Below are 13,995 nucleotides of genomic sequence, written 5' to 3'. Positions count from 1 at the left end.
CATGCACCAACAAGGCTTCTTGGCACTAAGCAAAGATGAGACACTATTTTAACAGCAAGTGATCAATCTCTTCAGAAATGAAACTCAGCTGTTAATCAATTGAAGAGGCGGGGCAAAGGGGTTCCAGATGGCGGCAATCAGAATGGAAAGGGAGCAACCCCCATTCTTCGTTTCTAAATATGTGGAATTGGTAATGTGCAAATTGGGGGGCTACAGATTTCTCAAGAATACACATACATAGTAATATTACTCTTTACAACTGATGAACAGGTCTGTAAGTAACTTGGCACAGTAACTTAAAATGAGCTCACTTTCGAATTTTTAAATGGGTGAGGAAAAATTATAACCCCCAGAATGCAAACTAATATCAGATGAGATACTCAGGTCAGACATCCAGCATCTTGGGGTAGCAAATGCATCGCATATGTATGGGCAAAGCAAAGCCCGCACGCCACAGCAGAGGTTCCAGTAACGAACACACGTGGTACGACTTACCCTTGATGGCACTGATCAGCGTATTGCCGTCTTTGATGACATCTTTGATGAACTTGTTGGTCCTGTCCAACTCCTGCTCATAGCACTTCAGCCTCTCCCTGAAGTCAGGGCTGTCTGGGTAGCAGTCGCTGAACTCCAACGGAGGGTGCCCCATGGCTCTTGAAACAGACCGAAAACTAGAATGTGAGATTCCAGTACAAACAGTGCTTTAATGTTGAAAACAGCACCTTCTGTGCATCTGCGGGATGTTTTCTTTATAAAGCGCTACAATTCCAGCGTAACCAAGATAAGCCCATGTTATGGGCAAGCTATGTTTTCATCACAACAGCCTCAGGCTTAGTAAATCCAAGTGAAACAGACGGGGTGGTCAGTGGAAAAATAGGTAAATCCATACATCGTTGCAAATTGAATCAACTCCTGGGAAAGCAAGTACAAATCACACAATAATCACATCTGTTCTGCATGGCTCAGTGCTGCAGGTGCAGTCGTCACACGAGGAGACATATGTCACCGGTCCCTTTATTGGACGATAGTAACTCTTTTGTAGGTCAAAAATGCGGATATTTTTCTAAGCTTTTACGGAGATACTTCTAAAATATTCCCACTCGAACTTAAGTCAATGGGCAAATTAAATTCCGCCTAGTCGTGCTACAAAAATCACTGCCAAATGTAGACAGGCGTAAGGGGAGCTGCTTCCTGATAACACTTCCTTGCTTCACAGAGACACTCTCCTCTGGGCTGTCACCGCAGGGCGAGCACAAAGGACATAGATCGTGGAGCCGTCCGCCTGCTTCAGCGCCCCTCCTCTCCGAGTCCAGAGCATCAGTGGGCATCCTCCATCCTGCGCCCCAACAGAGCCCAGCTACAGCGTCCTCCTGCCACAGCAGAGTCACCAGCACATCTGGCAGCAGCTGGCTCTTCGGGAGGTCCCTGGTCCACAGAGACTGCCCCCTGCAGTCCTCGCTCCCCTCCTCGGGCTGCGCAGGGTGTTGGTGACTGCTCGTCCTATTCAGACACCCGGAGTGTGCAGTGCTGCTGGCCGCAGAGAGCAGAGCCAAGAACAGACACCTCCCTCTCCTCCTCCCACTCCTCACATGCCTTAAAGAGCCAGTGCTGCAGGCTTCCCTCCGCCCAGGAGGGATGCTTGGGAGGGCTGTCGAGGAACCGAAACAGCAGCCACAACAAACGCTCCCCCTTGTCCTGACAACAGGGTATGATTTTAGTCTGTGGTGGAATGAGATTGCATCAGGGACTTCTTTTACTCTGATGCAGTCCCGTTCCAATTCTGTTAGAGAATGTTTTCATTTGTTTGCCGGGTGAGAGGCAGTTATCCTGAACCTCTGGATGGCCTAGCTCTTTATGTTACTGTTCTCTCTGAAGAAAATAAACCTTTCGTCTTTCAGCTTTGCGAAGAACACCCTTCTTCCTTCACGCCCACACCACACACTCCACCTAATTATTCGAATTCACCCTTGCTTGACTGCCATCACTTCTCTTATCATTCCTTTAACATCCTCCAGCCCGCCTCGTTCCACTCTTTCTGAATTTACCCTCCATATGTACCTCCTCCCTTTCGCTTCTTCAGCCTTTATCTGTTCTTTCTTCGCTGGCTTCATTCATTTATAGTGCATGTACCATAGCATCCCTATCCCTTCTTGGCACCCTGTTTTACTATTTGCTTCTGGTTTTGTTTACCCAAGATTGTGTTCCTAGCCCACACGTTCCCCCACTCATTACCTCTATTCCTTTCATCTTGTTAAATTAATAAATACTTATAAACACGACATAGCCACCCCCACATTGGCTCTGGGAAAGCGTCAACAATAACAGTATATACTTTGTGGTATCCTTTCATCGGCATCGGTAGGACGAAAGGGGGAGCCTGCCCTGCCTACATTAAAACCTATGACCAGAAATGACACACAGCACTCTGCAACTGGCGCAGTAAAGTAACCGAGCTCTCTCACTACCTTCCTGTGTAATTACTGCCTTTTAACCGGCAAAGCATGAGACACGGAAAGAGTCGCATGAAAGGGCTGGCTTTGAGGCACTCCTTCCATGTCTCTTAATTTAAATAGTTTTTAGTTCAGTGTCCGAATCCTTATTTGTCTGCCACTGAGCGGCACCGGTCTTTCCAGAAGGGTTGGCGCATTTTGACACACCGGCTGCCAGTGCAAAGCTTAGACTCCCAACGGAGATACACTCATGACAACAGCACAAACGTGACCGGAAACTCATCCGTCCTCGGCATAGAATCCGAGGAAGGCCAGGAAGTGCCGCCATCTTGAAACGTTGCACTACGCACAAGCGGTTTCTGCAGACTGAACTGTGGAAAAGCGGCGGCCATCTCGGTGTGAGGTTTATTGGCCGTCGGTCCCCAGTTTTCTTTACGGACAAGCTTTAACCGACATTTTCCAATCAAAGCAAACAATGAATGACACAGATATATTTTAAAGAGATAAACTAATGAAAGTTTAACATATATAGCTAGGAAATTTATCAGGGAACACAAACATATTAAGAATAAACGAAATGCTCAAAACTAAGCAGATTTTAACATTTTAATTGGCAATTTGGTTGATAAGTCAGGGCTCAAGGGATAATAGAAGAGCGTTGCCGCAGTTTGTTCCTTGCGTCGAATGTGCCTAATGTGACTGACATCTCCGTGTTAGTCTCAGGCGAGCTACAATGAGTTTTGTAAATGTGGGGGCCATCTTAGTGAGGTGCAAGGGTAATAGAACAGTTTTGCAACTCTCAATAGTGACAAAACTTCTGCAAGGGATAGCTACCAAGTTTCAGATTGCTTATGTGTGACATTTCTGCGGGTTTGCTGCTTTTATGAGTGACATTTACTGCCAGATGAGTGACACTTTCAGTTACACTTTCTTGCAACTAATTCAAAGCAGTAACTCATACTTTAGTGCCTCACTATTAGTTTTTCACTATTATATCTAGACATTAACATAACAGTCGCTGCAAAACCATAGAGAATCATAAAAATGCACGGAAAACAATGGCCGCACCTTCATTTATCACAAGATTCATGTTGTAATCGGATAACAAACACCGGTCAAGGCAAGTTTCAATCTGGTTTACTCGGTGAACAATAAACGTACAGACACACTATGAGGATTCGCACCAGTGTCTGGCTTCTCAGCTATCCCTCATAACCGCCTCCCATAGAATCCCCAGATCATTCACGTAATGGAACTGTCACCACGAGGAATGTGCCGACAATTCCATCCACACGTAAATACAACACACCCACTCCCGTCATGCAAACCAAAACAACAAACAGGTTGATATAACCCCTTCGCTGCCAGGCCTTTTCCCTCTCTTGTTCTGAGCCTTTTTTTGGCTATTTGGGGCAGTTCGCGCTTAGGCCCTCAAAACTTTGAGTTCACATAAGCTACCCCCGCCAAATTTGCGTCCTTTTTTTCCAACATCCTTGGGATTCTCGAGGTATCCAGACTTTGTGGGTTCCCCAGAAGGAAGCCAAGAAATTAGCCAAAATACAGTGAAAATTTCGTTTTGTTCAAAATAATAGTAAAAAAGGGGCTGCAGAAGAAGGCTTGTGGTTTTTCCCTGAAAATGGCATCAACAAAGGGTTTGTGGTGCTAAAATCACTAGCTTCCCAGCTTTCAGGAACAGGCAGACTTGAATCCGAAAACCCAATTTTTCAACACAATTTTGGCATTTTACTGGGACATACCCCATTTTTACGATTTTTTGTGCTTTCAGCCTCCTTCCAGTCAGTGACAGAAATGGGTGTGAAACCAATGCTGGATCCCAGAAACCGAAACATTTCTGAAAAGTAGACAAAATTCTGAATTCAGCAAGGGGTGATTTGTGTAGATCCTACAAGGGTTTCCTACAGAAAATAGCAACTGAAAAAAAGTAATATTGAAATTGAGGTTAAAAAACTGCAATTTTTCTCTACGTTTTACTCTGTAACTTTTCCCTGCAATGTCAGATTTTTTAAAGCTATATACCGTTACATCTGCTGGACTCTTTTGGTTGCGGGGATATATAGGACTTGTAGGTTCATCAAGAACTCTAGGTACCCAGAGCCAATAAATGAGTGCCCCCCCGTCAGTGGGTTTTCATTCTATACCGGGTATACAGCAATCCATTTGCTGAAATATAAAGAGTAAAAAATAGCTATCAAGAAAACCTTTGTATTTCCAAAATGGGCACAAGATAAGGTGTTGAGGAGCAATGGTTATTTGCACATCTCTGAATTCCGGGGTGCCCATACTAGCATGTGAATTACAGGGTAATTCTCAAATAGACGTATTTTTTACACACTCTCTTATATTTGGAAGGAAAAAATGTAGAGAAAGACAAGGGGCAATAACACTTGTTTTGCTATTCTATGTTACCCCAAGTCTCCCGATAAAAATGGTACCTCACATGTGTGGGTAGGCCTAGCGCCCGCGACAGGAAATGCCCCAAAACACAACGTGGACACATCCCATTTTTTGACAGAAAACAGAGGTGTTTTTTGCAAAGTGCCTACCTATAGATTTTGGCCTCCAGCTCAGCCAGCACCTAGGGAAACCTACCAAACCTGTGCATTTTTGAAAACTAGAGACCTATGGGAATCCAAGATGGGGTGACTTGTGGGGCTCTGACCAGGTTCTCTTACTCAGAATCCTTTGCAAACCTCAAAATATGTCTAAAAATACACATTTTACTCACATTTCGGTGACAGAAAGTTCTGGAATCTGAGAGGAGCCACAAATTTCCTTCCACCCAGCGTTCCCCCAAGTCTCCCGATAAAAACTATACCTCTCTTGTGTGGGTAGGCCTAGCACCTGCAATAGGAAACGCCCCAAAACACAACGTGGACACATCCCATTTTTTGACAGAAAACAGAGATGTTTTTTGCAAAGTGCCTACCTGTAGATTTTGGCCTCTATCTCAGCCGGCACCTAGGGAAACCTACCAAACCTGTGCATTTTTGAAAACTAGAGACCTAGGGGAATCCAAGATGGGGTGACTTGTGGGGCTCTGACCAGGTTCTGTTACCCAGAATCCTTTGCAAACCTCAAAATCTGTCTAAAAAACACATTTTCCTCACATTTCGGTGACAGAAAGTGCTGTAATCTGAGAGGAGCCACAAATTTCCTTCCACCCAGTGTTCCCCCAAGTCTCCTGATAAAAATGATACCTCAGTTGTGTGGGTAGGCCTAGCGCCCGCAACAGGAAATACCCCAAAACACAATGTGGACACATCCCATTTTTTGACAGAAAACAGGTGTTTTTTGCAAAGTGCCTACCTGTAGATTTTGGCCTCTATCTCAGCCGGCACCTAGGGAAACCTACCAAACCTGTGCATTTTTGAAAACTAGAGACCTAGGGGAATCCAAGATGGGGTGACTTGTAGGGCTCTGACCAGGTTCTGTTACCCAGAATCCTTTGCAAACCTCAAAATGTGGCTAAAAAAACACATTATCCTCACATTTCGGTGACAGAAAGTTCTGGAATCTGAGAGGAGCCACAAATTTCCTTCCACCCAGCGTTCCCCCAAGTCTCCCGATAAAAATGATACCTCACTTGTGTGGGTAGGCCTAGCGCCTGCGATAGGAAATGCCCCAAAACACAACGTGGACACATCCCATTTTTTGACAGAAAACAGAGGTGTTTTTTGCAAAGTGCCTACCTGTAGATTTTGGCCTCTAGCTCAGCCGGCACCTAGGGAAACCTACCAAACCTGTGCATTTTTGAAAACTAGAGACCTAGGGGAATCCAAGATGGGGTGACTTGTGGGGCTCTGACCAGGTTCTGTTACCCAGAATCCTTTGCAAACCTCAACATTTGGCAAAAAAAACACATTTTCCTCACATTTCGGTGACAGAAAGTTCTGGAATCAGAGAAGCCACAAATTTCCTTCCACCCAGCGTTCCCCCAAGTCTCCCGATAAAAATGATACCTCACATGTGTGGGTAGGCCTAGTGCCCGCGACAGGAAACGCCCCAAAACACAACGTGGACACATCCCATTTTTTGACTGAAAACAGAGGTGTTTTTTGTAAAGTGCCTACCTATAGATTTTGGCCTCTAGCTCAGCCGGCACCTAGGGAAACCTACCAAACCTGTGCATTTTTGAAAACTAGAGACCTATGGGAATCCAAGATGGAGTGACTTGTGGGGCTCTGACCAGGTTCTGTTACCCAGAATCCTTTGCAAACCTCAAAATTTGGCTAAAAAACACATTTTCCTCACATTTCGGTGACAGTGCTGTAATCTGAGAGGAGCCACAAATTTCTTTCCACCCAGCGTTCCCCCAAGTCTCCTGATAAAAATGATACCTCACTTGTGTGGGTAGGCCCAGTGCCCGCAACAGGAAAAGCCCCAAAACACAATGTGGACACATCCCATTTTTTGACAGAAAACAGGTGTTTTTTGCAAAGTGCCTACCTGTAGATTTTGGCCTCTAACTCAGCCGGCACCTAAGGAAACCTACCAAACCTGTGCATTTTTGAAAACTAGAGACCTATGGGAATCCAAGATGGAGTGACTTGTGGGGCTCTGACCAGGTTCTGGTACCCAGAATCCTTTGCAAACCTCAAAATTTGGCTAAAAAAACACATTTTCCTCACATTTCGGTGACAGAAAGTTCTGGAATCTGAGAGGAGCCACAAATTTCCTTCCACCCAGCGTTCCCCCAAGTCTCCCGATAATAATGATACCTCACTTGTGTGGGTAGGCCTAGCACCCGGGACAGGAAATGCCCCAAAACACAACGTGGACACATCCCATTTTTTGACAGAAAACAGAGGTGTTTTTTGCAAAGTGCCTACCTGTAGATTTTGGCCTCTAGCTCAGCCGGCACCCAGGGAAACCTACCAAACCTGTGCATTTTTGAAAACTAGAGACCTAGGGGAATCCAAGATGGGGTGACTTGTGGGGCTCTGACCAGGATCTGTTACCCAGAATCCTTTGCAAACCTCAAAATGTGGCTAAAAAAACACATTATCCTCACATTTCGTTGACAGAAAGTTCTGGAATCTGAAAGGAGCCACAAATGTCCTTCCACCTAGCGTTCCCCCAAGATAGAGGGGATAGCACAGCGAGTTGATAAGGACATATTCTTCTTTTATACATCTTTAGGCTGACTCTGCTTTGGGGACCCACACAAGTGAGGTGTCATTTTACTTGGGAAACTGAGGGGAACGCTGGGGAGTAGGAATTTTGTGCTGGAGCGATGATCATACAAATGAAAGTCATTTTTAAGCAAATTTTGAAGTTTGCAGAGGAGTCTGGGTAAGAAACTGTTGGGGGATCCACGCAATCCACACCTCCCTGGACTCCTTGGGGTGTCTAGTTTAAAAAAATATCTGGGTTTGGTAGGTTTCCCTAGATGAAGGCCGCACCCAGGACCAAAAACATAGGTGCCCCTTCCCCCCCCAAATACAGGTAGTTTTGTAATATATCATTTTGATGTGTCCACATACGTCTGTGATGTGCCAAACACTAAAATTGTGAAAAGAAACACATTTAGGTTATGTGAAAAACACCCCTCACCCAACAACCAAGTTGGTGGCATGCTTCATCATCGGGGTCCCACCCGAGGCACCTAGCGTGTCATAGGTATGCTGCGACGCCTGATTACAGCGGAGCAGGTTTTGTCATTTTTACCACGCATACTGGTTGGATTTGGCACGAGGGTGAGTGATGGTTCAGTGGATCAAATCTTATTAACAAGAGATTTCACAAAAATGAAATGCACTGTTAATAACTGAAAGGCCAAAAAACTGAACCAATGACTCACAGCTCGTGAGCTGTAAAGCCACGGCAAGGCACCAACCGCTTTACAGTCTATTTACACACCTTTCATATATGATACGCACAAGACCATTCACGCCGCCAGCCACGGGCCCAGCACATTACAACACTCGCATTGACAGACAGCGCCACTCAAGGGCCCATCACTTACATACGACCACATGCCTGATACAACAATCACACCAGCTGATTAGAGTGTGTGGACTGGTGTTTGGCTGGCAGTGTGTTGCAGAAGCCAACAGCAAGTCAATATGTACACTATGTACACCCTCAGCCAAGCCCCACTCCACACACAATGGCATCACTTTTTTTTTTAAACAAAGAAACCCCTAACTAATTAGAAATAATTACAAAACTACAAACACAAAAGCTCTAACTAAGTACATGACAGAAATGCTAACCATGAAACTGAACACATGAAAATACAAAACAGACATGAGTTTACACTCATGGTTGTTCCCAGTAATTCTTCTGGGTGTGGTAATTCTTAAAACAACCACCCACACACAGCCCAGGCTTTGAAGGACAATCTGGGCAGTACATTCAAGTCTCCCTCCGGATACCTCTTCGAAAACACACTCTACATTTCTTAGCTGGAAAGTCTTTTTAGGGTGTGGGAGGAATGTGCTCAGCAAAGTGTCGATCTTTCAATCTAGCCACATCCTCCACCACTGCATCTCTAGGAACTCTGGCCTGTTCCACCACAATAAGGCTCTCTATCACTGACTCCTGAAATTTCACAAATGTAATCTTTGACTCTGGAGACCTATCCTTAAACACAATAAAAGCATTAAAAGTTGCTAAGTGGAGGGGGGCGGAGCTTGCCCGGCTACAAGGTGGCCGCGTTGTAGTGAAGCTCCGCCAGCCGCCATAAAATCCGTTCACAATCCTAAATGTCACATTCAAATTATGCTTCCAGGTGAAGTGCCAAGGACAGCTATGAGGTGGAGGCTCCTGCGGACGCTCGTTTTCCCCGTAAAAAAAGGAAGCATGGGTGCCCTGTAGTGCCGGCGGCTAGCTGAGAGACGGACGCGTGGTGGGCCGCAGGAGCGGACAAGAGAGGCCCCGGAGGAAAGGCGATCGTAGACAAAGCCCAGAACGATAGAGAGAGAAGGTGCGACTCTCGTGCCCTGCGAAGGAGGGCGGCCCCAGATATGAACCTCGGACACTGTGCAATGAAGAGAGGTGAAGAGGGCCGTAGCACGGTGCGAGATAGCACCGAAGGCACAGGCTCGTGCGAGTAGCGTGGCGTGTGGAAGTAGGTGGGCGCCCCCTCCCCTCGAGAGCCGGGATCAGCCTTTTGGGGAAAATTAGAAACAGCGCATTAGGGGCAATGGAGCACGCTGGATTGGACATTGTGGGGCTGGGCCCGGCGGGCCCGGGAGGCCGCTAGTTCCGCGAGGGGGCCCCGCTGTTGGCGCACTAGATCAGTAGAGACAAAGACATTAAAAAGACTGAGTAACAAGCGTGGCACTTTCAACGAACAACCGAACAAACGAGTCGATAACACCCAATGTCGATAGCCATTGGCCCGCAGCACCGTCCATAGTGGAGTGGAGCGCGCTGGCAGGGGATGCTTCTCGGGGCCGTGGGCAAAAAACTCTATGACACCTAAAACATGGGCAAGACAGACAAAACGCAGGCCCGGCTGCAATTTGAGCGACGAAGGGCGCAGGGCCCAACAGGGGAAGGAGCAGTGACAGACTCAGAGAAAGGCCCGGAGGGCACTCCCGGGGAAGAACAAGACCTACGGCAGCTCCCAGTTTCAATGCAGCACAGTCTTAATCAGATATATGGGAAAATAGACGCCCTCGCTTACCGCATGGACAGAATGTCTGAACGCATAGATAAACACACGGAGAGACTAGACCATGTGGAGAATAGAGTGTTTGCGACTGAAGACGGGCAAACAGAACTAGCAAGCGGACAAGTAAAACTCATCAAAGAACTGGGGGCGCTCAAACTAAAAGTGGAGGATATGGAAGCCCAGTCCAGAAGAAATAGCTTACGTATAGTGGGCCTGGCAGAATCCACTGCGATCACCAACATGGAAAGCTACATTGAACAATTACTAGTGCAACTACTAGGTCGAACTACCTTTTCGGACCTATTCGTAGTAGAGAGAGCGCACAGATCCTTAGCGGCTCGCCCACCTCCGGGGGCCCCTCCGCACCCAATCATCGCCAGGTTATTAAACTTTAGGGACCGCGATGCCGCCTTGCGTCGCGCAAGAGAACTCAAACAACTGCAATATGAGGGGACGACGCTGTCGATATACCCGGACTTCACGGTACAGGTACAGGAGGTGAGGAGAAAATTCATTGAGGGGAAAAAACAATTACGTTCCATGCACCTGGAGTATAGAATGCTCTACCCAGCAAAATTGAGAGTTGACATGGGTGGGAATCTGATTTTTTTCACAGACCCTAAAAAACTGGAAACATTTATGAAACACAGAAAGGTGAACAATGGTGCTGAGGCCACCGCAAACGAGGACATGTAGGTAGAGACAAGTAGTCGGTGCTTCCAACACACTATAATCCTCAACACACTACCAACCTGCAAAAGGAGATGTGCTTGAGATACAACGGAACAAAGAGACCACATGCACTGCACGTTATTGAACAATCTGAGTGCAATATAAGAGCAAAAAGTGACATAATTACTCACTAACATAGGTGGCTGGCACGCTAACACACAGAGACAAGGCAGGGTAACATCCGCCCTGATGTGTGCTCCAGTTATACCTCAGGAAAAGAGAAGGGTTGTTTTGGGTGGGGGGGAGGAGAAGACGAAGTTGGGTAAGGGATGGGTTAGATGGGCAATTTGGGATATAGCCTATCGTGGGAAGTGGGCGGGAGGGCAGGGGGATGTTCGGGGACAGTTATTTGAGCACATACTATTACACAAGATAAGGAGCTGCAAAATTACAACACAAACAGGATTAATACAACACTGCATAATAATAGAGAAGACAAACCTCTGCACACACACACCCTAACATAAATAAAGATCGCAAGCAACTGCGATTGATCACTTGGAACGTTCGGGGCCTCAATGACGCGCGCAAAACTCGCAAGGTGATAGCGTATCTACGTAATCACAAGGTGGACATAGCTGTCCTACACACTTGGCCCCCACCAGCCCTATGCTCACATCTCGTAGGTTGCAGGGACAATTTGTTGCAGCAGGATACACATCACATTCCAGGGGCGTGCTGATTTGGGCTTCAAAAGAAACTGATATTGGTCTCTCCCTAGTGGCAGCGGACCCAGGAGGGCGATATGTGGTGCCCCGATGAACGGTGCGAGCATTCACATTCTTACTGACAGGCATATACGGCCCCAACTTGATGACCCCCTATTTTATCGAGAACTGGCACTTAGGGCGGGCTCCTGGGGGGGGCAGCCACAGCTCTGGTGCGGTGACTTCATCTGTACATTGGACCCAGCACTGGACAGATGGGGGGGGGGTGGCCCGTAGGCCGGCAGCGGCGGCGCGCGAGGTATCGCGTTTAGCCGCTGAACTGGATATGATAGACGTGTGGCGTGATAGACACCCCAAGGGGGGGGTACACGCACTATTCAGTTGCACACAATCTGCACACGCGCATAGATTTTTGGCTAGTGGCTCGCCGATTGCTGTGCAGCCTGACCCCGGAAGAGCCTTGGCCACGTACATATTCAGACCACTCCCCTGTACCAATACTGTTGACAACTGGTGCGATAAAGACTCCCCCATTCTCGTGGAGGTTTCCTCACTTTTCGCTTCTAGACACCGTCTTTAAGGCTGAATTGGCCTCAGAGATTACAGAGTTCTTCCGGATTAATGAGGGTTCTGTGCCTGAGGTAGCCACGGTATGGGAAACCTTTAAGGTGTACATCAGAGGGATTACTATAACGAAACATGCTGGGGTGCTTCGATCGATAAGGCGGCGGCTCCAAACACTAGAAAGCAACTTAGCAAAACTGGAGCGAGACCACAGTGACACTGCAGACGCTAACGTGTTCAGCCAAATTCGAGTTAAGATACAAGAATACCAAGAAACAGCTCACACAGAAATACAACACCTGGGAAAATACGCCACAGCCCGAATGTACGGGGAGGGTGAAAGACCGGGGGCAGTAATGGCGGGATTGATACGACCTCAGCAAGGCAAAAACACAATCAAAACCATACGGTCCGAGGGGGGTGAGGAAATAAGAGATCCTGAACGTATAGCTGATAGATTCCGAGAATACTACCAATCATTATACTCCTCCAGGGTAAACCCAAACTCAGATGCAATAGCAGACTACCTCACACATATCGCTATGCCAAGACTGGCACAGGAGGATAGCGAAGCTCTCAGTGCACCTTTAACTCTAAGTGAAATTACGAAAGCGCTGGGGGGTATGGCTGAGGGGAGGGCTCCTGGTCCGGATGGGCTGACAGTATACTTCTACAAAGCATATCAACACCTATTGCTCCCTAAGTTAAAAGACGTGTATGATGAAATGGTGGAGAAGGGCAGCATGCCCTCATCAATGAGAGAAACAATGATAATTGCTCTGCTCAAACCAAGTAAACCCCGAGAAAACTGCTCCTCTTATAGGCCATTGTCACTGCTAAATGTAGATGTAAAAAATTTTGCCCGGATTTTGGCTGATCGCTTGGCTAAGGTACAGCCATGTCTGATTCGGCCTGAGGAAGCTGGTTTCGTCCCCGGTCGTGGTCTGACCATGAGCCTTCGCACATTATTTGGCACAATCCAAAACATTAACCCGGAATTGAGGGCGGTGGCGGTATTCCTGGATGCCGAAAAGACGTTTGACTCGGTAGAATGGGAGTTCCTAAGGGCAACTTTATGCAGATTTGGGGTGGGCGACACTTTCCTCCAAATGATCTTCACATTGTATAGCGACCCCCGAGCTAGAATTAGCGTTAACAGTACGGTGATGGAATCATTTGGGGTTACGAGGGGTACCAGACAGGGTTGCCCGTTATCTCCCCTGCTATATGCGTGGGTGGCGGAGCCCCTGGCGTGTGCATTAAGAGAGTACCATGGACACCGGGGACTCAAATTTCAAAATTACCCCCTTTTTTTGTCTACATATGCAGATGATACCCTATTATATATAAAAAATCCTGGGCGCAATGTCGCTCCAATACTTTGAGAGATCATAAAATTCGGCTCTCTGTCAGGACTAGTAATAAATTGGAATAAGTCCATCGTGTTTCCCTTAACTCCAGTAACAACACAGGTGGATGTAGGCTTCCCGCTGGCGTGGGAGACGAACACTGTCAGATATTTGGGGCTACAAGTGCACACTGACCCTAAGAGAGTGATAGAGGATAATTTCGAAACCGCATTGAAAAAATTATCAATGGATGTGGAGAGGTGGATCAAACTGCCGTTGTCATTACTTGGACGCATAGCTCTGATGAAAATGGTGGTTTTGCCGCGCTTCTTATTCCTGTTTCAAAATATACCTATAGTCCTGCCGAAAACATACTTTGCCGCTCTGAAAACGTTATTAATTAAATTGGCATGGGCGAACAAGGTACCTCGAGTGAATTGGTGGACGTTGACACTCCCATATGAGATGGGGGGCCTGGGCACCCCAGACCTAGAGATATATTGCATAGTAGCGCATGCGGCAGTGGCACAGGAGTGGCTACATGGGACGGGTGAGGCCCAGTGGCTAAGGATTGAGAGGGAGTTGGCTTC

At 47.0% G+C, this 13,995-nt stretch overlaps 1 protein-coding gene across 2 annotated transcripts in view; it reads right to left on the bottom strand.

Annotated features, from left to right (window-relative positions):
- Positions 1-1,557, bottom strand: part of OPHN1 (oligophrenin 1) — a 449,584-nt gene extending 448,027 nt beyond the window's left edge. For both annotated transcript variants that reach the window (XR_011199075.1, XM_069210164.1), the window contains exon 1: positions 496-1,557. Coding sequence is in view for 1 of the 2 variants with exons in the window: in XM_069210164.1 (XP_069066265.1) it covers positions 496-649 (154 nt within the window). In the remaining variant the exon portion in view is untranslated. The remainder of the gene's footprint in view (positions 1-495) is intronic.
- Between the last annotated feature and the right edge of the window lie 12,438 nt (positions 1,558-13,995).

The sequence above is a fragment of the Pleurodeles waltl genome, chromosome 2_1 (genome assembly GCF_031143425.1).
Source record: "Pleurodeles waltl isolate 20211129_DDA chromosome 2_1, aPleWal1.hap1.20221129, whole genome shotgun sequence".
Classification (NCBI taxonomy): Eukaryota; Metazoa; Chordata; class Amphibia; order Caudata; family Salamandridae; genus Pleurodeles; species Pleurodeles waltl.
This window is presented reverse-complemented; position numbering and strand designations above follow the sequence as displayed.